At 44.5% G+C, this 22,502-nt stretch overlaps 1 protein-coding gene across 1 annotated transcript in view; it reads left to right on the forward strand.

The window, feature by feature from the left end:
• HEATR1 (HEAT repeat containing 1) overlaps nucleotides 1-22,502 on the forward strand; it is a 205,382-nt gene that overhangs the window by 179,499 nt on the left and 3,381 nt on the right. The window contains 1 exon segment of the mRNA XM_018563295.1: nucleotides 5,619-5,777. Coding sequence (XP_018418797.1) covers nucleotides 5,619-5,777 — 159 coding nt within the window.

Consider the following 22,502-nt stretch of genomic DNA (forward strand, 5'->3'; position numbering starts at 1 on the left):
GGGGGGGGGGCGGTTGGCACAGAAAGCACCTTCCCTTGCATTTTACTGCCCACATCCCCCGACGCTCGTACTGAGGCAAAAGCACCGATGTGAGGTCTCCGGCAGCCCAAAGCTATTTAAAAATGTAAAGCGCTGGTATCAGCACTTTGTATCGGGGCATTTTCACGAATACAAGTGCTCTTGAAAATGCCCTGAATCGGCACCAATACTGGTATCAGTGCACCCCTAGTCCGCCCACATCACTGTGTATGAGCTCCATGGGGGTGGGTTGTCTTTCTTTGGGTGGCCTGTGGAAATAAGGTACATGTGGCCTTTGCTTCCATACAGCATTTGCATGGCATGAGCATTCGGCAGGGCAGTATGGTTATATCTTCTGATACAATATCCTTTATGGCTTCTGGGTTTTCGGTGAGACCTTTATTAGGAAGAATTTTCAATAATAGAAGGCTTCCTCTAGGTATGGGACATTTCTCACGAGGGTATTCTGCTTGTCCCCTGACGGTGTAATGCAGTTCAAGAATCCTTGACCTTTGCCCTCTGCAGTAATATGTTTCCTGTTTGCTAGGAAGACTTTGTCCTTTTCACTGAAATCAATTCTGTGAAGACGGTCTCATCACTAGTCTTGTGGCTTGTTGCGGCTGAGTCAATACACCATTTGCGTGGTATACTGTTCTGAGTCACTTTAAAGGTAGTGCTCCAGGATGTGCCTGCAGTTGCCTTTGTGGCTGCCTTATCTCTTTCTCTTGTGGATCCTTCTTGCTTTCTCTGCTTGGCTTTCCAGATTGAACAGTCCTCTTTTAGGTGACCTGTCTGTTTACAGCGAAAACACTCTCTCTTTCTTTTGCTTTGTGCTCTCATGCACCTTAAGGGTTTTCTCGTTTTCTTCATTGTGCACATTTTCTTTCCTTCTGTCATTCATTTTCCTTTGGCGTATTTAGTGTTAGTTCCTGCTCGGGTCTGGTGCCTAGACCGTTAATAAAAGCACGGTATGACTCTGGAAGACTGCATAGCAGTAATGCAACCACATGGTGATTAGAGCTGCAACAGTTAATCGATTTAGTCGATTAAAATCGACGATTGAAAAAGTTGGCAACGTTTTCGATCGTCGATTCGTCGGCTATCGATTGATTTGCCTGTTCGGGGCTCCACATGCGGCCTGAGCCACACGTCACACGCGGCTCCCGACGTGCCCACGGCACAGGCCGCGTAAGCCACGCTCACCGCACAGGACGCTGAAGCCGCGCACGCCGCTGCTCTACTCGACGCGATCTCCCTCACTCGCCGCTGGCCCGCCGACAATCGAGGGCCCACCTTCTGAAGCCAGTGGTGGACGGAGCTGCAGTGTGGAACAGGTGTGCGGGGATATAGTGGTGGAATAGGGGTCAGTGTGGAACAGCTGTGTGGAGAGGCAGTGGTGGAATAGGTGTATGGGGGTGCAGTGTGGACCAGGTGTCAGTGTGGAACAGCTGTGTGGAGAGGCAGTGGTGGAATAGGTGTATGGGGGTGCAGTGTGGACCAGGTGTATGGGGGTGCAGTGTTGACCAGGTGTCAGTGTGGAACAGCTGTGTGGAGAGGCAGTGGTGGAATAGGTGTATGGGGGTGCAGTGTGGACCAGGTGTATGGGGGTGCAGTGTTGGAATAGGGGTGCAGGGATGCAGTGGTGGAACAGGGGTGCAGGGATGCAGTGGTGGAACAGGTGTGCGGGGGTGCGGTGGTGGAAAAGGGGTATGGAGGTGCAGTGCGGAACAGGTGTATGAGTGTGATGTGGTGGAATAGGTGTTTGGGGGTGCTGTGTTGGAACAGGTGTACAAGGGTGCTGTGTGAAACAGGTGTATGGGTGCAGTAGTGGAATAGGTGTGGGGGTGCTGTGGTGGAACAGGTGTACAAGGGTGCTGTGTGAAACAGGTGTATGGGTGCAGTAGTGGAATAGGTGTGTGGGGGTGCTGTGTGGAACAGTTGTATGGTGTGAAGCGGGGGAACAGGTGTATGAAGGTTCAGCGAGGAACAGGTGTATTGGCGTGCAATGGTGGATTGTGTGGGGGTGTCGTTGTGGAACAGGAGCACAGGGGTGCTATGGTGGAACAGGTACAGTACACTACGCACGCCGCAGACGCCACGACCACGCCGCATATGTCACGCCCACCACACAAGCCGGACACACGCCCGCAGAGCACGCCGCCGCGACTTACAAGGGTTCAGAAACAGGTAAGGGGGACCTGTTTTAATGTTTCCTGTTTATTAAAAAAAAGCGGCACACTGTAGAATACCACCAGCTATAGAGGAACAACAAATCCCAGCAATAATATATTAAACACCCGGTATAATGTATTATTGCTGGGACTTGTTGTTCCTCTATAGCTGGTGGTATTCTCCATTGCGCTGTATAATGTATTTTTGCTGGGATTTGTTCCTCTATAACTGGTCAGTGGTAATCTGCATTGCGCAGTTAAAATCATTATACAGCGCAATGGAGAATACCACCAGCTATAGAGGACTACAAATCCCAGCAATAATACATTATATACAGCGCAATGCAGAATAACGCCAGCTACAGAGGACTACAAATCCCAGCAATAGTACATTATAGTATAATGTACTATTGCTACATTCCTCTATAGCTGCTGGTATTCTGCACTGCGACGCAGTATAATGTACTATATTGCACACCACACTTTTTGTTTTTTACTTCCACCGCGCCAAGCTTGCTCCTGTGATGGACTACAATCTCAATACAAACTAGTAGTCCCATCACCGGAGCCTTTTTTTTTTCTTTTTTATCCGATTAATCAAACTTAATAATCGGCCAACTAATCGATTATGAAAATAATCGTTAGCTGCAGCCCTAATGGTGATCTTTCATTTCTTCTCCAATTGCACGTAGTTCTATGGTTTCAAGCATGGCATTCATATGTTCATGCATTTCCTGGCCTTTTTCTAGCCTCATCTTATATAGCTTGCGTAGCCGATATAGCTTACTGTTTAGGTTTAAATGCTCATGTTTTTGTAATGCAGTCCACATACTGCATTTTCTTTTCTTATGTGGATGAGCTGGTTGTCTTCCACTAGTAGACTTATAATTGCTTTTGCTTACCTGTTCTTCTTACCCCTTTCCTCTGTGGGTCCATTAGTGCGTCTGTCTGTACTCGGTACTTGCCACAGGTCGTCTTTCCTTAGCAGCATTTCAAGCATGAACGTCCATAGCTGGTAGTTGCTATTGAGCTTTGCGATTGCAAACCAGTTTTTGGGTGGGATGAAATCTCCAGTCCTGAGGTCAGGTGTTGCCAGTGATCAGGTGGCTGAGGGCAGCGTCATTAAAAGCCCACACCAGATCTTTTCCTCACTGCCATGCGAGTGCCTATTCCTGTCCCTGGGAAGAAGGATTTTCCAGTCACGTCAGAGTAAACAGGAATTTTTATGAAGGTTTCGATCAGCCACAATTCTTGGGGTCAGTCCCGAGCATTGGAAGATCCTCACTGTGGACATATGAGTCCTTAGCATTCTGACAGTGCATTGCTGCTGGATGCAAGAGTAATCTAGTCCACTGTTCAACATAATGGAGATTATACAAATCTACTTGTCTCTGCTGTACTGGACAGCCCATTATTATGGGCAGATGAAGAGAGTGCAGTACAACAATGCCACCATTGTGGCATACATGTCATCAAGGAGAAACTCAGGGTCAAGCAGCAGGAAAAAAAAATGGCTCACATCTTGTGCTGGACAGAACAACATTTTCCAATTATGTTAGTGGTCTGCAAGAGCAGACAATTAGTTGGTGGATTCCCTTACTATGTCGAAAGCTGTACTTGGGAGGTTGGACCAAAGTATCATCTACTTGGTCCCTGTTGGGGCTTTCTCGATCCTGGTTCTGATGGCGTCATGCCACAATCTAAAGGTCCAATGGTTCATAGTCACTTCTTGGACTTTGCATGCTCACATTTGTGTTTTCCCTCCTCTCAAGTTGATTCCAGTTCTTTCAAAGTAGACCATCCTGGAGAGGATTACTACCATTCTGCTGGCCCTGGACTGGTTAAGAAGATCTTGTTACACAGAGGTAGAATTCCTGGTATCCAAAGTCCCCTGGCTTCTGCCCAGACCTTCTCTCTTGGGTACTGATTCTGCATATTGCTTCTCCAATTTTAACAGCATGGCATGGCTATTGAACCACAGGTTCTGAGGGAATGAGGCTTTTCTGAAGCTGGCATACCCTCAATGCTTCATGCCCACAAGCCCTCATCTTGACACATTTTTCACTGAACTTTCTTTCAATGCAGTCATTCTAGCTTCTTCTTTAGTTTCCTGCAGGTAAGACTTCACCAGAAACTAGCACTAAGCACCAACAAGGAACTATTCTTTTTCCAAGACCACTAGCATCCCCCTCCCTGGTATGTACCTGTGACCAGGTAGTCACCTTTTTCCTTTTGTCAAACAAACTTTTTTTTTTTTGTAGGGGAAAGATCTTCCAAGTGGCTGTGAAATCAGCTGAACTTAAAGGAGAACTATGGGGTTAAGGCTTTTCCCCATAGTTCTCCTTAGGGTAACGGGAGGGCACAAACTAGCGTCCTCCCGTCACCCTAAGCTCAGTATACCGCGAGCTACAGCTCGCGGTATACTGAGACGCCACAGTATAGCTCGCGGTATACTAAGACGCCGCAGCTGAAGCGGATCCCGACAATTATTTCTGGATCCGCCCAGCTGCGTGAGTGACAGCTGGCTCTGCCTATTTAGAGGCAGAGCCAGCTGTAACCGCCCCCTCCCCCGTCTGATCCGCCAGTCAGCACTGGCGGATCGGAGGGGGGAATCCAGCCCCTCCCCTGTCACGGCAGAGAGCTGAGACAGGATCGAGAGGTGAGCGAACTCCGGTATGGGTTCGCTTACCTCCCGATCTACTGAGCCGACCTGTGACAGTCTCACAGGTCGGCTAGAACTATGAGGTGAGTGAAAAGCACTCGCCTCATAGTTCTCCTTTTTTACACTGTTGGCAGTCACCTGTGAGGTTGGAAATTATTTTCCATTCCCTGTGTTTAGGACTGCTTTTGGACATCCTGGTGGTCCACTATGACCTCCATGAATGTTAATTGAAAAAGGGACGTGTTCTCACTGTAAAATTCTTTACTTCATTAGTTAATTTATGGACATAAGCTCTTCCCATGTTGCATGTGTTTAAGGTTTGGTGTACAATGGTTACATGAAGTATTCTTCCTAGTGTGTAAACTGCTAGTGACTAGGCATATAGTCAGTGGTCTACTGTGTCCCCCACTGACCTAGCCAAGAAAAGGTTTTTACAGTGTGTACATAATTCCTTTTTTGTGCCATTTTTTCACTTTAAAATCCTCTTCTCTAGTAGTTTATATGGAAACCCAGATCCCGCCTATTACTTTTGTGTTTTACTTAGACATGTTCCCTCATTTATGAATGTGCTTTGTGTTTGTGTTTTACTGTCCCCTTCTGTCACGACTTGCTACTCCTGGGCTTACTCAGTATGTGAGAAGGTATAGCCACTAACTGTGCCTTTTATTTGCCTAGTGCCCAACCTCCTAAAGGCAGAGCATAATCCCAGAGGTCTTGGGAGAATGGAGAAAAAATGTTTACGTTGATTACGTGTCTCTTTCTTACAGATTGAAAACTTGCTTGGTGGAGATGAGAAATTTCAGTCAAGAGTGAACAAAAGCTTGGTCCCCTGCATTGCTCAGTTTTCTGTTGCCATGGCTGATGACTGTCTATGGAAACCACTTAACTATCAGATTCTGTTAAAGATGCGACACTCTTCTCCAAAGGTAATACAATTTAACTTTATGAAGTGTTTTGTGTTTCCATTAATGGGTGAAACTCTCCAGGAGAATGGCAGGTTGGGAAAGACCGGTCTATTCTTACTATTAACACATGCCTCCCGAACTCTTTATTCTGCTTTCCTGTTTGGGTGATAGTAAAATGTCACACTGGTAAAAGGTTGCATTGCCAACTAAAGAAAGAAGTTTGAAATTAATGTAATCTAAATTTTCGTCAAAGTAGCCACCTTTTGCAGATATAACAGACAAACACCCTTGTGGCATTCTTTCTACAACTGAAATCAAATATTGTTCGGTAAGTTCTTCCCAACACTGTTGCAGAAGTTACCACAAATGTGTTGCACTTTTAGGTTCGATGAGGTATACGTCTGGAGACTTTGCTGGTCATTACCAGCTACGAATAAGGCCCAATGTGAGGGCTGAAACGTAAGCATTTGTTTGCTGCTGTAATGCCTTTTTACAAATAAAGTACTGGATGGACGGACCCCCTTGCGAGTGCCTGTTTTTTTAACCTATTGCTGGTCATTACATGATTTGAAGCCCAGTGGCTTGTTCTTTTCTCCTAAAGTAGTTCTGACATAGCCTGGGGGGTATTTTTGGGTCATTATCTAGCTGTAGGATGAACCCCTGACCAACTAGGTATTGCATGGCGCTGCAAAATGCTGTGCTAGTAGTTTTGGTTCAGGGTGCCACTCACTCTGTGCAAGTCACCAACTCTGGATCCAGCAAAAGAGCCCTCGATTAGGGTTGCACAGATACCAAGTACAGTACTCGGTACAAGTACGAGTACATGTACCGATACTTTTGAGCTCCAAGACTACACTAGATAAAAATTCAAAAATTAGGAGGAAGCTGTCATTTGTAAGGAGCACACGGAGCTTCTGGGATTTGTACATCTCTGTTTTAATGTACGATTTTGTTTTTATAAATATACCGTATTTTTCGCTCCATAAGACGCACTTTTTTTCCCCCAAAAGGAGGGGGAAAATGTGCCTGCGTCTTATGGAGCGAATACCTATCGCCCGACACCCGGGACATGCAGTTTCGGGCGCCGGGCGAGTAGTTTCTTTGTTAATTGCCCTTTTCTTGCCATTTTGAAAGTAATATACTACTTCCTGCAGTATGCAATACTGAGGGTGTAGTAACAGTCTCTTCCAACATTGCTTTTATACAGATGGGGGGCTTTTGTGAGCAATCCACAAAATTTGGGACACCTGTAGGAATTGTTGGCATAAACTTTTAGGGCCCATTCACACCAGATGCAGTGCTCTCCGGCCTGGTTGTGGCCAGAACGCACTGCCTCGCATTGCGGCCAGCTCACTTTTTGTAGGGCAGGAGGGGGCGTGGCGGGCCATTGAAGTGAATGGCACCGTAGCCATCCCCTCCGGCCGTAATACGATCGGCCGCACGGGATCGCAAGGCACATTATGCATGCGGTCTGGTCCGGCGCGATCAAAATAGTGCTTGCTGCCAAGTAGCAGCCAGGTGCTGCTAATCAAAAGTCTTTGATCATCAGTAAGTGTGACCATCTCTATGAAAGCCAAAGTTTTAGCAGTTTGCTGGCCTGGAGCATTCAGATGTGTGCTGATGCTTTGCCTCCATGGCATTGTGTTAACAATGATCTTAGAAAAGCAATTGTTGGTGCCCATCAATCAAGGAAGGGCTATAAGGCCATTTCCAAACAATTTAAAGTTCACAATGCTACAGTGAGGAAGGATATTTACAAGTGGAAAGCATTTTAGACAGTTGCCAATCTTCCCAGGAGTAAACGTCCCAGAAATTGGGCTCTGAGAAATTGCAAGAAACCCAAAAGTTACTGTACATCTCAGACTCCACAGGCCCAGTTAGCATGTTATATGTTAAAGTTCATGACAGTCCAATTAGAAAAAGACTGAACAAAGATAGTTTGTTTGGAAAGGCTGCAAGGAGAAAGCCTCTTCTCTCTAAAAAGAACAGTGAAACACGGCTTAGGTTTGCAAAGTTGAATCTGAACAAACCATAAGACATCTGGAACAGTGTCCTTTGGTACACAAAACCAAAGTGGAGATGTTTGTCAAAAGCCAAATACAGCATATCCGCACAAACAGCTCATACCAACTGTCAAGCCCAGAGGTGGAGGGGTTAAGATTTGGGCTTGTTTTGCAGTGACAGGACATGGGCACCTTGTAGTCATCTAGTCAACCATGAGCTCCTCTATATACCAAAGTATTCTAGTGTCAAATGTGAGGCCAACTGTCCAATATCTCTCTATCTCTCTCTATATCTCTATACATATACTTCTTCTTTTTTTTTTTTCTCGCAGTTCCCTTTCCAGCCTTACTTTGTCACATTTAGTCCCCATTCACACCTAGTCCCCATTCACACCTAGGCGCGACAAAATGCTCAAGTCATTTCTATGATCCCTGTTTACACCTGAGCATTTTGTTGCAAGCAGAAAAACGCCAGTTCGCTGGAAAAAAAGTACATGAGCTACTTTTTGGCGGGTTACAGTGCTTTCTGGTCCCATAGACTTCAATGAGAAACGTTCGTTTCAAGCACTTTTGCGCGTTTTGTGTTGCACAAAGTTTCCCATTAAAGTCTATAGCACTAAAAATCATAATCATAAAGACCAAAATGTCATGCCAACTAACTGCAGTTTCATCTCTGGTATGCAACTTTTTAAAAAATATTCTTGCAACATATTAAAGTTTGCAACTCCCTGCACATATTTTGAAACATTTTGCATAATATCTCAACTGAGCAATATTTGGGTCCAGCACTTGTGACCATAAAAGACCTCCTGTTGCACATTCTAGAAGTGCTCTTGGGCACTTAAAGTATCACAAAGACAACTCAGCTTCATACTCTCAAGACGGCTTCAGGGATATTTAGCTGTCATCTAGAACCGTGGTTCTCAAGTAATGGTCGCGACCCAAAAGTTGGTCGCAACACCTTCAAATGATCGCGGCATTCCTGCATAGAACAGCCCTCCTTCAGCAGGGAGAGGGGCAGCATGCTGGAGACTTTATTGTGAAACGGTTCCCTCTCTCTCCTGAAGCTAATAGGAACCGGGGAGAGAGGTGACTATTTCATTACTTTCGGCCCATGGAATAAGTAAAGTCCTGCCCTGTACTGTCTCCACAGTGCAGCAGATATCAGTCTGCCCCAGTGCAGCCGATTGATATCAAATGTGCCAGATAGTTGCATGTCTGTGCCAGAGGAAGACTGCTGAGCATGGCGTGCAGTTGCTTTGTAAAGGCACTGCTGCATAACAAACCAGAACCAGAAAAAATCCATGTATAGTGTGCAGCTGAGCTAGAGATGGGGGTGCTGAGACCTTTCCAATAACATTGGAGTACTAAATAGTAAAATACATAAGATAAAATACTAGTGTACAGTCAGTGTATGGATATTTGTATTTTTTTTTTCATAAATTTGTTTTGCTACATACAGGTGAAACTCGAATAATTAGAATATCGTGCAAAAGTAATTGCAGTAAGTGCTGCAAAAGGGGCCCAAACCAAGTACTGAGTACATACGCATGCTTGTACTTTTCAGAGGTCCGATATTGTTCTATGTACAATCCTTGTTTTATTGATTGCATGTAATAATCTACTTTTTTGAGGTTGTGGATTTGGGGTTCTTGGGGTTTTCATGAGCTGTAAGCCATAATCATCACAATTATGACAAATCACGGCTTGAATTATCTTGCTTTGCATGTAATGAGTCTATCTCATATATTAGTTTCACCTTTTAAGTTGCAATAGTGAAATAAATTAACTTTGCACGATATTCTAATTATTCGAGTTTCACCTGTATGTTTAACCAGTTAATCACTTATGTTAGTCCTTTATTTTATCTATGGATCTTAACTAGTGGTCCCGACCCAAAAGTTGGTAGCAACCATGTGTTCAGTGGGTTGCCACATGTCTTCCACTGCGCTAGGTGATGGGCTCCTCAGCCCCTCCCCCTAGTGTGGCAGTTGTCGCACCGAGCAGCCATTCAAAATCTGCTGCCTGGCGCTTGGTGTCAACTTGAGGTGGATTGGAGGTAAGGCTGCGAGGGAGCTCCATCCATACACACATTGCTTACAGCTCCCTTGCATGCCCTGTAAAGGTGCTTGGACTGGAGTAATGTCACATTCTGGCTCCCGGCACCTCCACAGGGCGCACAAGGGAGCTTTACAAGCAATGCACATAGTTGGAGCTCCGTCACAGTACAGCAGGCCACACTGGACCCAGGCTGAGGATCCACTCCAGTTCCTGTAAGGTAGGTAAACTAGGTAGATCTTTTTTTTTTTTAAAGTGTTTTTAAGTGCCCGTTCACACAGTACAGTGCGTTAATGGCACATTACCGTGCGGTTAAAGCACTGTACCACGCAATTGCACCTACCATGCGTTCTGGTGCAGGAGGTGCATTGGCACCCCAAAAGCATTACCCTCCCACAGTTCATTCGCACGAACCGGAACATGTGGTGCCGCAATGCCGTGCATTCAAGTGCTGTACAACTTGGATTGCGACATAATGACCAAGGACAAATGTGGGTCCTGAGGCCCACACCAGTGGTTCGTTCCCAGCAAGCTTGTGACAATTTAGAGACCGTTTACAGACAGACAATTTAGGGACAATTCTCCTTTTATAAAGGCATTAAAGTCAAAATTTAATAAAAAAAATTCCATCCCCCCAATGTTAATGTTAGCACTTACCTTAAATGAGGTTTCTTAATCCAATCTTCCTCTTTCCCTATTTTTTTTTATCTGTCCCTCCAGTGGTGTGGCGGCTCTCCGATGCAGCGCTGACTCCTCTCTGCTTGCAGGCACTTCCGATCCAGCGGTGCCTCCATGCGGATGCACGCGTCCATAGACTTACCTTCCGTCTCTGCTCGTCTCCCACCCGAAAATCCGAACTGCGCATGCGCGCGCCCCAAGATGCTTTGCGGCCGCCCGAGCAGTTTTGTTTTCTCGGACGGGAGCGCGCGACGAAAAAAAGGTTAATGTGTAAACCGCTGTTAACCCTTTCGCTGCCAAGGACGTACGGCATACGGAGCTACAAAAGTGCTTCCAGCTGGCCAGCTCAGTATGCCGTACGGACCTGGCATTTACAGTTCTACTATAAGCTGATGGTCGCTTTAGCGACCATCAGCTTATAGTAGAACTGTTCAGCAGACTGTCCCCTTTCAATTAATAGCTGTCATCAGCGGCTCACAAGCCGCTGATGACCGCTATTATCAAAAATGGCTTGGCCAGCTGATTTGAAAAATGTTCTGGAGGGCTTGGCAGCGAAAGGGTTAAAGCATTCTTTATTTTATTTTTTTACTTTTTGCCTATATCTATTGCTTGCTAGCAGTAGATATAGGCCAAAAAAGCGGGAGGGTTTAGAACCCCTTTAAGGAATAAAACATAGACTAGGATAAAAAATCTTTTGCTATATGGACTAGAAATCAGGAATACGACAGTTTAATAAACAATGATGATGCAACCAAATTGATACATTCCTCATTGTTTTGGAGACTGACAAACTTAGGCGATTAAATTGTAAGTAAGATTCTATCAGAACATGGGGTTGAGAGGTGCACCACGTCTCTATACAGGCAGGTCAGGTCTGTTGGTCTAATTTGTCATTCTGTATTGCTGTACATTTATCAAAACATTGAGGGGAATTTATCAAAACTGGAGCAGACAAAATCCAGTGCAGTTGCCCATAACAGCCAATCAGCTTCTATCTTCCATTCACAAAGCTAAACTGAAGAGAGACGCTAATTGGTTGCCATGGGCAACTGCTCCAGATTCTGTCTGTTCCAAATTTGATCAATTCCCCTATTGTTTTGAGGACCCTGTGATGCCTCCTTGGTTTAAGTGTGGTCGGACAGCAGTGGGGAGGAGGGGGTGCACTGTCAAATTCACTATCTCAGAAACAGGACCACCTAGAAAGACTCAACAAAGTACGTCATGCATTTTGTCACCTGGGGACACGAGCAAGAAATAAAAGCTTTAGTAAGAAGTCTTTAAGTACCTGCTTGTATGGATTTTTTTTGGTATGGTTCTGCCCAGGACTGTTAATATGGGCACAAAACTCTTTATTCAGACAGTGCCACCAGATGTTATCAAAGGTACGAGGGGAAAAACAACCTCTGAAACCATTCTGGGGATAAGTAGGAACTGTCTTTGCTATTTGTGTTGGCACCAGATTCCACATATAATTTTATTTTTCCTGGTCACATTGGATACATTGGAGGACCCATGGAGTTCTAGATCCAGTGGGGGTATACAGCTACCTTCAGGTGACTAGACACTTCCAAATCCAAGCTATAAGGACAGACCTGTATAAACCCTTCCACTCCCAACCTGACTCCGCTTTTTGCTTGTGTTCTTAGGTGAAGGACACCTTCTCTCTACTCTATGAGAAAAGCACATCCTTTTTTGCACTTTTCTAATTCCAGACTCTATTAGCAAGTTTCACCAAAGCTGCTTGCAGCCACCGAGGCCGCGACCTTGCACTACCAACACAGGGAGGAGAAATCACTGCACCAACACACAACGACCATGTGGCGAAAGGATAGAAACCTTTTCCCTGCTAATCTACACTGATTTTAAGGGAATTTGACTGATAATAGGGCAAACCTTGAAAAAAAGTCTATATGGGTTTAGTGTCTCTACATCCTTATTATTGATCTATTTTTTTTAGATGTTATAGTTAGCTTGTATTTTTTAGTCTGTATGCTAAATGTTTATTTTGCCCACTAATGTTTAGTTGCAACACAATTTTTACTCGCAATGTATCAACTCCTTTATGTGCACATGCAGGTGCAGAGTTTTTTAAGCTGGAAATAGAGTGAGACGGAAGCTAACTGTTGTGGGAGTCTGCTATAGACTGCCAAATGTAAAGGAGAAAGAGGAAACTCCCCTACTCTGACAGATTAAAATGGCTAGGAAACAGGGCAATGTTATTATGGGAGACTTCAGTTATCCCGACATTGATTGGACAAATGTATTTTTTTGCAGGATTATTTCATGTATACGTGACATTGCAACTAGGGAAACTTGTGTAGGAGTAATCAGATGGGGATAACATTTGCAATAACTTACAGAAAAGAGAGGCATTTTGGTATGACAAGAACTTTATACTTTAAAAAGGCAAACTTTGATACGCTGTGCTCCTTGCTGTATGATACCAAATGGGAATGTTTTAAGTATATACTAAACAATGGCATTCGCCAGTGTATCCCATTGGGTAACAAATATAAAAACAATGTTAAACCTATGTGACTGACTCCAACAGTAAAACTTGCTAATGAGAAAATACGACAGAAATGACAACATTGGCTTTCCAAATTGCAAGGAATGCAATAAGAGATGTAAAAGTACAATCTGGGCAGCTAAAATACTGCCTACCTAATACTACTTAATAAAATACTTCTAGTATATAAGCAATAAAAAGGTAAAAGAAAAGGCCCTATAAAAGATGAGCAAGGGAGGTTTGTCACAAATGACGGGGAGAAGACGGGTATTAAATAAATTCTTCTCCTCTATGTATACTATTGAAAAAAGACGGGTTTAATGACCAAAATAAGAATGTAAATAGCAATGTGCAGTGGTTGATGGAAGTCAGGGATCAAAACAGAAAAAACTTAAGACTGAATAATTTCCCAGGACCAGATAACTTACACCCATGAGTACGTGAGCAGGAACCTAAAGAGCTTAGGCAAGTTATAGTGAAACCTTGCTAATTTTTACTGTGACTGGAAGGGTACCAACTGATGTAAAGTAAATTTTGTACCAGTATTCAAAAAAGGGTGGAGATGCCTACCAGAGAACTACATACCAGTCTGCCTTATATCAATAATATGCATAATAACCCTTTCGCTGCCAAGCCCTCCGTAAATTGATAAAAACACACTAAAACCAGTAGCAGTGCACAAAAAAATACTTTTCTGAGTAAATCTAAAAACATCGAAAAATGTGGAATAGACTCCCCCAGAGCTAGTTCTAGCTAGCTCAGTTAACTGTTTTAAAAACAATCTAGATGAATTCCTAAATGCACAGAATATTACTGGATATCAAGTTATAGGTATATTAAGCACCAGAAAGTGTTGATCAAGCGAATATCCGATTGCCTTATGCCAGTGTTTTTCAACCTTTTTTGTGCAAAGGCACACTTTTTTCATGAAAAAAATCACGAGGCACACCACCATTAGAAAATGTTAAAAAAATGTACCTCTGTGCCTATATTGACTGTATATAAAGTAATTCTCTTGAATAGGAATCAAATAAACACAAATTGAACCATGCTTCATAGGTGTTTTTTTTTACCTTCCTCTGGATCAACAGTGGGTAATTGTGGGCATAGCGTTATGTTTAGGCTTTTCTTCTTTTTTTTTTTTCTTTATAGGTTGAACTCTGTGGACTTTTGTGGGGGGTTTTTTCCAACCTGACTAACTATGCAACTATAAAACTGTATTGAGTTTATATATAAATATTCATTTTTTTAATTACACCTTTTTGTGAAACGGTAAAAACATGAAGGAATGCAAAACTGTAAATAAGCGACTTATGTTAAAAATAGTTTGTGTGCTGGTGTGTGTGTGTGTGATAACATTATGCAGGCATACGCTTAATTGCAACACAGCAATGTGTCACAATGCTTTGCCATGTGCTGCCACAGTTAAATGTTATTTACAAAAGAAAAAATTAAGCATTGTGATGTGTTCTAACAACGCACTGCAGCGCATGTGCATGGCGTACACCACAATATGGTGCACACTGTTGCATGTGTGGGGGGGGGAGGGGTTGTGTTTAATTTTATTTATTTTTAAAACATTTTTACTGTTGGGGCTTCTGAGAAATATCAGGGGTCTAAACAGACCCTTGACATTTCCCTTTTGAGAGAGGACACCGAGTTATCAATCTCCTTTTTCTGCAGCCTCAGCACTCAATGAATGGAAAGCACTCAGTACAGAGGCTTCCCATTCATTCACTATCGAGCAGTTTCTGAATGAGGCAAAGCCTCTGTAGTAAGTGCTTCTCCCCATTGAGAAAGTCATGAATGAACAGGAAGTGATGTAAAGCACTTCTTGTTCATTCATAACTGGGGGCAGATAGTACTATCTGTCCCCAGTTATTTACAAACATTGTAATGATCTGCTGGTCACTCCAGTGTTTGTCCTTCACACAGAGCATCGGTAAATATAACTGATATTTACCGATCCTCCGCTCGGCCACACACAAAGACGTGTCATCCTGAAATTGACAGGATGACAGTCTCTCTCCTCCCCGCTCGGCTGCAGCTCATCTCTGCACATCGCTGAATGGCAGCTCCCTTCTCTATGAGGAAAGATTACGAAAATTACACTTGTTCACTATGGAGAAGTGGCAGTTAAGAGGAGATATGATTATAATGTACAAATTGTGTAATGGTGATGTTAGAATCAGTAATTGTTTACTGTAAGTTCTCTTAAGAAAGTACATACAAGAGATTGGCCATAGCAGGTTATATCTTGTCTGCAGAGTGACTTGGACTATTGTTGCCGCTAGCCTACAGAGGAAAGCAACCGCTGTGAAAATTGAGAGTATGAGATACTGAGCTCACATGGAACTGACGCTGATGTTCTCGCAGCTTCTTAGAGCTAATATACACTAGATTGCCAAAAGTAGGGATGTCCCGATACCGATACTAGTATCGGTATCGGGGCCGATACAGGGCAAATGCTCTGATGCTGACAGCCGATACTGGCCCTTTACATTTTTTAATCAGATCGGCCGCCTCAGGTCCCGCGCTTGTGGGGTCCGGAAGCGCCCTTCCAGGGACCTGGCAGTAGCTGTATTTGACGCTGCCTGCCAGGTCCCACTTCTCCTCCTCCTGATTCAAGGTGCAGGCACTGCTCGAGGCAGCCCCACACCTTGAATACAGCCTCGGAGCGGACACGTGGCCGGCACCCGCTCCGTTCGGCTTACTACCTCACTACAGTAGATCAGGCTAAGCAAAGGCACCTGTGAAAGTTCAGGAGTCCAGGAGTAAGCGCTCTAGACAATAAGCAGCGCTGGAGAGACCCATTACGCAGCCCTGTTGTCGTCTGGACGCAGCCCTGTTGACATCTGGACGCAGCCCGGTGATATCTGAATTACATATGTCACCAGGCTGCATACAGATCTCACCAGGCTACGTAAAGATTCTGTACGCAGCCTGGTGAGATTTGTATGCAGCCTGGTAGGATCTGTAGTCCCGATGTCACCAGGCTGCGTCTAGATTCTAAACGCAGCCTGGTGAGATCTGTATTTAGCTCTGGTGAGATCTGGATGCAGCCTGGCAAGGTCTGGACTACATATGTCACCAGGCTGCATCCAGATTCTGAACGCAGCCCTGTGAGATCTGGACGTAGCCCTGGTGAGAAACTGCCCTAAAATTATTAGTCTGTATTGCATTAGAAAAAATGTCACATGTCCCTTTAAGAAAAAGTATCGGTAATTGGTATCGGCAAGTACATGAGGGGGAAGTACTTGTACTTGGTCTTGAAAAAGTGGTATTGAGACATCCCTTGCCAAAAGTATTGGGACACCCCTGAAAATCATTGGATTCGGGTGTTCCAGTCACCTCCATGGCCACAGGTGTATAAAATCAAGCACCTAGGCATTCAGGCGCTTCTACAAACTTTTGTGAAAGAATAAGTCGCTTTCAGGAGCTCGGTTGAATTCCAGCGTGGTGCTGTGATAGGTTGCCACCTGTGCAATAAGTCCATCCGTGAAATTTCCTTGGTACTAAATTTTCCACGGTCAACAGTTAGTGGTATTAAAACAAAGTGGAAGCAACTGGAAACAACAGCAACTCAGACACAAAGTGGTAGGCCACGTAAAATGACAGAGCGGGGTCAGCACTTACTGAAGCGCACAGCGCGCAGAAGTCACCAACTGTCTGCAGAGTCAATAGCTACAGACCTCCAAACTTTGTGTGGCCTTCAGATTGCCACAACAACAGTGCGTAAAGAGCTTCATAGAATGGGTTTCCATGGCCGAGCAGCTGCATCCAAGCCTTACATCACCAAGTGCAATGGTGTAAAGCACGTCGCCACTGGACTCTAGAAAAGTGGAGACGTGTTCTCTGGAGTGACGAATCTCTGGCTATCCGAACGTGTCTGGGTTTGGCGGTAGCCAGGAGAACGGTACTTGCCTGACTGCATTGTGGTTTATGATTATGGTGTGGGGTTGTTTTTCAGGTCTTAGTTCCAGTGAAGGGAACTCTTAAGGCATCAGCATACCAAGACATTTTGCACAATTTCATGCTCCCAACTTTGTGGGAACAGTTTGGGGATGGCCCCTTCCTGTTCCAACATGACTGCGCACCAGTGCACAAAGCAAGGTCCATAAAGACATGGATGAGCAAGCTTGGGGTGGAGGAACTTGACTGGCCTGCACAGAGTCCTGACCTCAACCCGATAGAACACCTTTGGGATGAATTAGAGTGGAGACTGCGAGCCAGGCCTTCTTGTCCAACATCAGTAACTGACCTCAAAAATACGCTTCTGGAAGAATGGTCAAGCATTCCCATAGACACACTCCTAAACTTTGTGGACAGCCTTCCCAGAATAGTTGAAGCTGTTATAGCTGCAAAGGGTGGGCCAACTCAATATTAAATCCTACGGACTAAGACTGAGATGCCAATAAAGTTCAGTGTGCGTGTAAACGCAGGCGTCCCAATACTTTTGGCAATATAGTTGTATGTAACTGTTCACAGTGGATTCTGCAGGAAAAGATAAAGGGCCAGGACTGAGAACTGTGAATTGCGTTCTGGAAATTGCTTGAAGCCAAAAGTGATTCAAAAGTGATTTGCTCTTTTTGGAGATATGATCCTTCACTAAATGGAGTAGAAAACAATGAATTGCTCCTGAATTGACTATATTATGATTGAATGAGTTTGCTCTGAGCCTGTTTATGTGCAACATTGTTTTTCCTGATCTTTCCCATCTTGCTCTGCGTGTCTGGGGCCTTCGCATAGTACCCTGTTTCCCCGAAAATAAGACCTACCCCGAAAATAAGACCTAGTACTATTTTTGGGAATTGCTAAAATATAAGACCTACCCCAAAAATAAGACCTAGTTGTGACCATTCCCAGGGTCGGCATAAGGGGGAACTTGAAGAGTCACAGGAGAGGCGGGAGAGAATCGGCTGTGCCAACGAAGCCAGCGCTAGAGGAAGCAAGGCGGCAGCGGAGGGAGCAGAGCTGCATAAGCCGATGCCTCCTCTATAGCGCCGGCTCCTGTCACAGGCGGAGTGATACCAATGCACTCCGCCTGTGAGGAATCGATAGCGAAAGTGCGCTTCGCTCATTCTGGCCAGCGATTGGTTAGCAAATTGCTCTTGGAAAAGTACGGCACCCCTGATTGCCCTGATCAACATATTTTTGTACATGAATAAGTGTGGATTGTTGTACATAAAAAAAAAAAATAAGACCTACCCCGAAAATAAGACCTAGTGTGTTTTTTTGAGCCCCAAAAAATATAAGACAGTGTCTTATTTTCGGGGAAACACGGGTAGTACACAAAATAGACCATCAGAATTTCGGGATACATCTGAGGGATCTATTCCAGCTAGCACGCCATCGCCCTCTATTAACACCGCCAAGATGGAAAGGGGGTGCTCATCTGACTTTGTTAGTGTAGCCATAGAACCTACCCATCTGGAGTATACGGAGAAGTATCTCTCCTTCCAACTAAAAGACATATGGAATCAATGTTCCAACATATGGAAGATTCGCACAGGAAAGATTTAAAAGCGCTCCATATAAGCCTACAGAAAATTTCATGATAGGAGGGAAATTCTGGAAAACACTATGTCAATTATGCTGAAAGCCAGGGAAAAAACAATCTATTGAATTTTAAGGAGCTGACATAACTTTTTTTTGTATATCTATCAAAGGGAACGATGGCAAAAAGGAGAGCAGTTTGCCCCCTTACACAGGCACTAAAAACACCAGGAATCCTATATAAATGGGGGTACCTGTTCCACCTGTTGGTACGGAAGAATGGCCATGCCCACATATTTCAAACTATGTTTGTCGTCTTCCACAAGTAACAATAGTCTGCTTTCCAAACTGCACTTCAGCTTGTCTAGCTGTTTTATCTTGTACTACTTGTACTTATTTCTCTTCTAGGACAGCAGTGGATCTGCCCACCTAAAACAGGAAACCCATCATCCACAATTAAAATAAAAGGGGCTGTTAATAGCCACCTCACTAATTGTGTTTCCTTTGGCTTAACAGGAACAACAAAACTGTTATTTTTCTATTGGCCTTTGTGCTAGTAGCAGGGCGTTTCCAGTGTATGCTCCCCTTGATTTCCAGAACAGTGGACCTGGAGGGGTTGCATGTCTGGGCTTGCACGGGCTAGGATTGCATAGAGACTCAAAAGACATAGTTACAGTCAGCAACACAATCAGTATGCTTTTGCATCTCCAACAGTTTACAGGAGAGATTACAGCTTTAGGGGGTGCCTTCTGTGGTTGTGTCAAGGCTCTATGTGTTATGTTTTAGGCAATAGCCCTGACCGACATAAGCATGATGACCCTATTCCTAGGTTAAGGAGAAATATAAAATGTGCAACAATTACCTAACAGGCCCATGCTAAACCTCTACATAAGTGCTGTATAGACAAACTTTTGTTTTAGGAATGCTGATTACCACATTCAGGTGTTGGACTTTTGATTGCACTGGTGTAAGCCTCAAGGCTAATTGGTTTTCTGTTGTTGTCAGCAACTCTAATTTTTCTTCGTCTATGCTCATAATGGGCCGGTTCACACCACACAGTGGTCAGCCTTTGAAACGGGCTATCGCAACCCGGCCAGCTCCCTGCTTTCAGGGGCGGTAGGGGGCATGGTGGTGCATTAAAGTCAATGGCACTGCAGCCACACCTGCAGTGTGATAACCCGCACCCGAACGCGTGGCATAACAGTGACTGCGTTTCCGGTCCACTGCGATCTGCAAAAATAGTGCTTGCATGCATTTTTGCAGATCGCACTGGACCGGAACGCAGGCACTTATGTGCCATGTGTTAAGGTGCAGGCGATCGCACTGCGGGCAGGGGGGCCAGACTCCGGTGCCATTCACTTCAATGCACCGCCACACCCCCTCCCGCCCCTGAATGCAGGGAGCCGGCTGGGTTGCCTTATAGTACGTTCCAGAGGCTGACCTCTCTGAAACGTGCTGTTTGTGGTGTGAACAGGCCCCAAGAGCTTGTTATGAGCTGGAAGGCTTTGGCTGTCTCATCGGAGTATGGGCTCCTCCTGCCCTGATTTATGTGACTCATCTTTACTTCTATCCCAGCTAAGCCCTTGTTTTATATCCAGGTGTAGTGGTTGATGGTTATCAGCACCTACTATAACCACGGTTAGTGTGTTCAACCTTGGCCTACTATTGCCTGGTGCCACCAAAATTCCTCCACTGGGTAGTTACCGTATTTTTCACTCAATAAGACGCATTTTATTCCCCCCAAAAGGAGGGGGGAATTGTGCCTGTGTCTTATGGAGCGAATACCGACGCCCGATACATGCAGTTTCAGGCGCCGGGCGAGTAGTTTTTTGTACATTTAGCCCTGCTAAAGCAGAGCTAAATGTACAGTAGGAGCCACTTCCTGTTTAATACAAGTGATCTGATTAAATCACTTGTACTAAAAACCAAGCAGCAGCAGCGGCGGCGGAGATCGAGATCACCATAGAGCAGACGAAGAACGGACGTTCTTCGTCTGCTCTGTGTGATCACTGAGACCGTGGCACTGTAATCACAGCGCCACCTGTCTCGGTGGTCACTAACTGCAGCTTCTGTCATAGAAGCTGTGACAGAAGCTACGGTCTGTCAAGTGCTCCATAAGGCGCACTGGACCTCCCTGCGTCCTATGGTCCGGTGCGTCTTATGGAACGCAAAATACGGTATATTACAGATTAGCAACCAGCGACTAGGTTGTACCTATGTTATGAGATTATTCTAATAGCCTTGATTCTCAACTGGTGGGTCGTAACCCAAAAGTAGGTTGCGACCCTGTGTTCAGTATGTACCAGTGTGCCTTCCCCTAGCGCAGCATTGTCAGTTCTCGCACCAAGCAGCCATTCAAAAGTGGATCCTTTCCAGTTCTCTTAAGATAGGAAGACTGGATGGAGTGTGTATGTGGTGTGAGAATGTCTGTGAGTGTGTTTAGATTGTGTCTGTGGTTGCATGTTTCTGTCAGCCTTTTTGAGGACCTATTCACACTAGTACAGTGCGTTAATCGCACTGTACCATGCAACCGCACCTACCACGCGTTCTGGTGTGAGAGGTGCATTGCCATTCACTTGAATGGCACCCCAAACGCATTTTTATTGCCCGCATCAGGACGTGCGGTACGACAATGCCATGTGTTCCATTGCAATGCAACTTGGGTCACGACTTAATGACCAAGGACAAATGTGGGTCCTGAGGTTACACAGGTTGAGAACCACTGCTATGATTAGGTTGGACAGCATTGGTCTCATCTGCATACACATTTTTTGTTGTGTCTCTCCTGGAAGAATCCACTACAAACAATATTTTCTGCAATGTTCTCTTTATGTATAATTAAAACACATAACATTGGAATCAGTTTACATGTACATATATTCCTTTGGACATATTGATGTAGTATGGTATGCTCATGAACAGACACATGATGTGGCAGCAGGACCTCTTACACAAGTGGGTTTTTTTTTTTTACTACACCCTAACACTGACTGTACATTTTGCAATATGGTTGATCCCTATGTATTAATTTAAATACAGAACATTGAGGTATTATGTAGGTAATATTATGAGGAACAGGGGGGGATGGCACTGGGGCTTGACTAATTTATCCTTACGTCGAGGCTCAGGGCTCATGTATACAGTTTAAAACCTATTGGTCTGTGTATGTCATATTTTGATGGTCTTTTGTGGGGCATAGGCCTTGTCCCTAACACTGCTGTATGCTTTTATGTGGTGGTAGTTTTTTTTCGTATATAAAATTCATCAGTTTTACTTTTATCAGGATCGTATCTGGGTTGTACTTGTCCTTGAAATATTTACTTGAAATAGATGGCTTGGGAGTGCTGGCTGCTGAGGCTTAGGCAGCAAATAATCAAGTCTCTGAACCAAGGCTCCTTTTGGACACTTCCAGATGCATTCCCTATCCCTGAAACTGCTAGGGTTGTAAAACAAGGTGCATTTTACGTAGAACATTTCAATGTAATCACCTTTCTTAGTTAAAGATATAACACATGAAGTAACTTAGAAGTTGTGCCCAACAGAAATTATTGTATTTATTTGTATAATGGCGGTCTCTTGCATGCCATTCAAGTTAATAGCATTGTATGTGAAGCCATGGTGTGAACCCAGCCTAAAGGTGTGTTTTGTTGTTATTTTAAAGATATGGGTAAAGGTCTACTTTAACTCGCATCAGTTTCACAATACTCCACATGGTGCTGGAGTGGAGTCAGGCTTTAACTGGCGGTATTCCCGAGTGTGGCTCGGGGTTAATTTTCAGTACCATAAGTGGTAACCCTGAGCCACACTCGGGATTTTGGGATTACAGTGTAGTGTCTCTTACCTTGTCCACGATCCCCGCTGTGTCCTCCGGCCGGGATCCGGGTTCCGTCCCTTGCGAGCGTAGGAAAAATAATAATAATCAGACCGCCAGGGAGGTTAAACATTGGACAGGACTCCTGATAATTGTAATAAAAAAAACACAACAAAAGTCTGACCATTCCT

This window comes from Nanorana parkeri, unplaced genomic scaffold (assembly GCF_000935625.1).
Source record: "Nanorana parkeri isolate BGI_ZX_2015 unplaced genomic scaffold, ASM93562v1 scaffold650, whole genome shotgun sequence".
NCBI lineage: Eukaryota > Metazoa > Chordata > Amphibia > Anura > Dicroglossidae > Nanorana > Nanorana parkeri.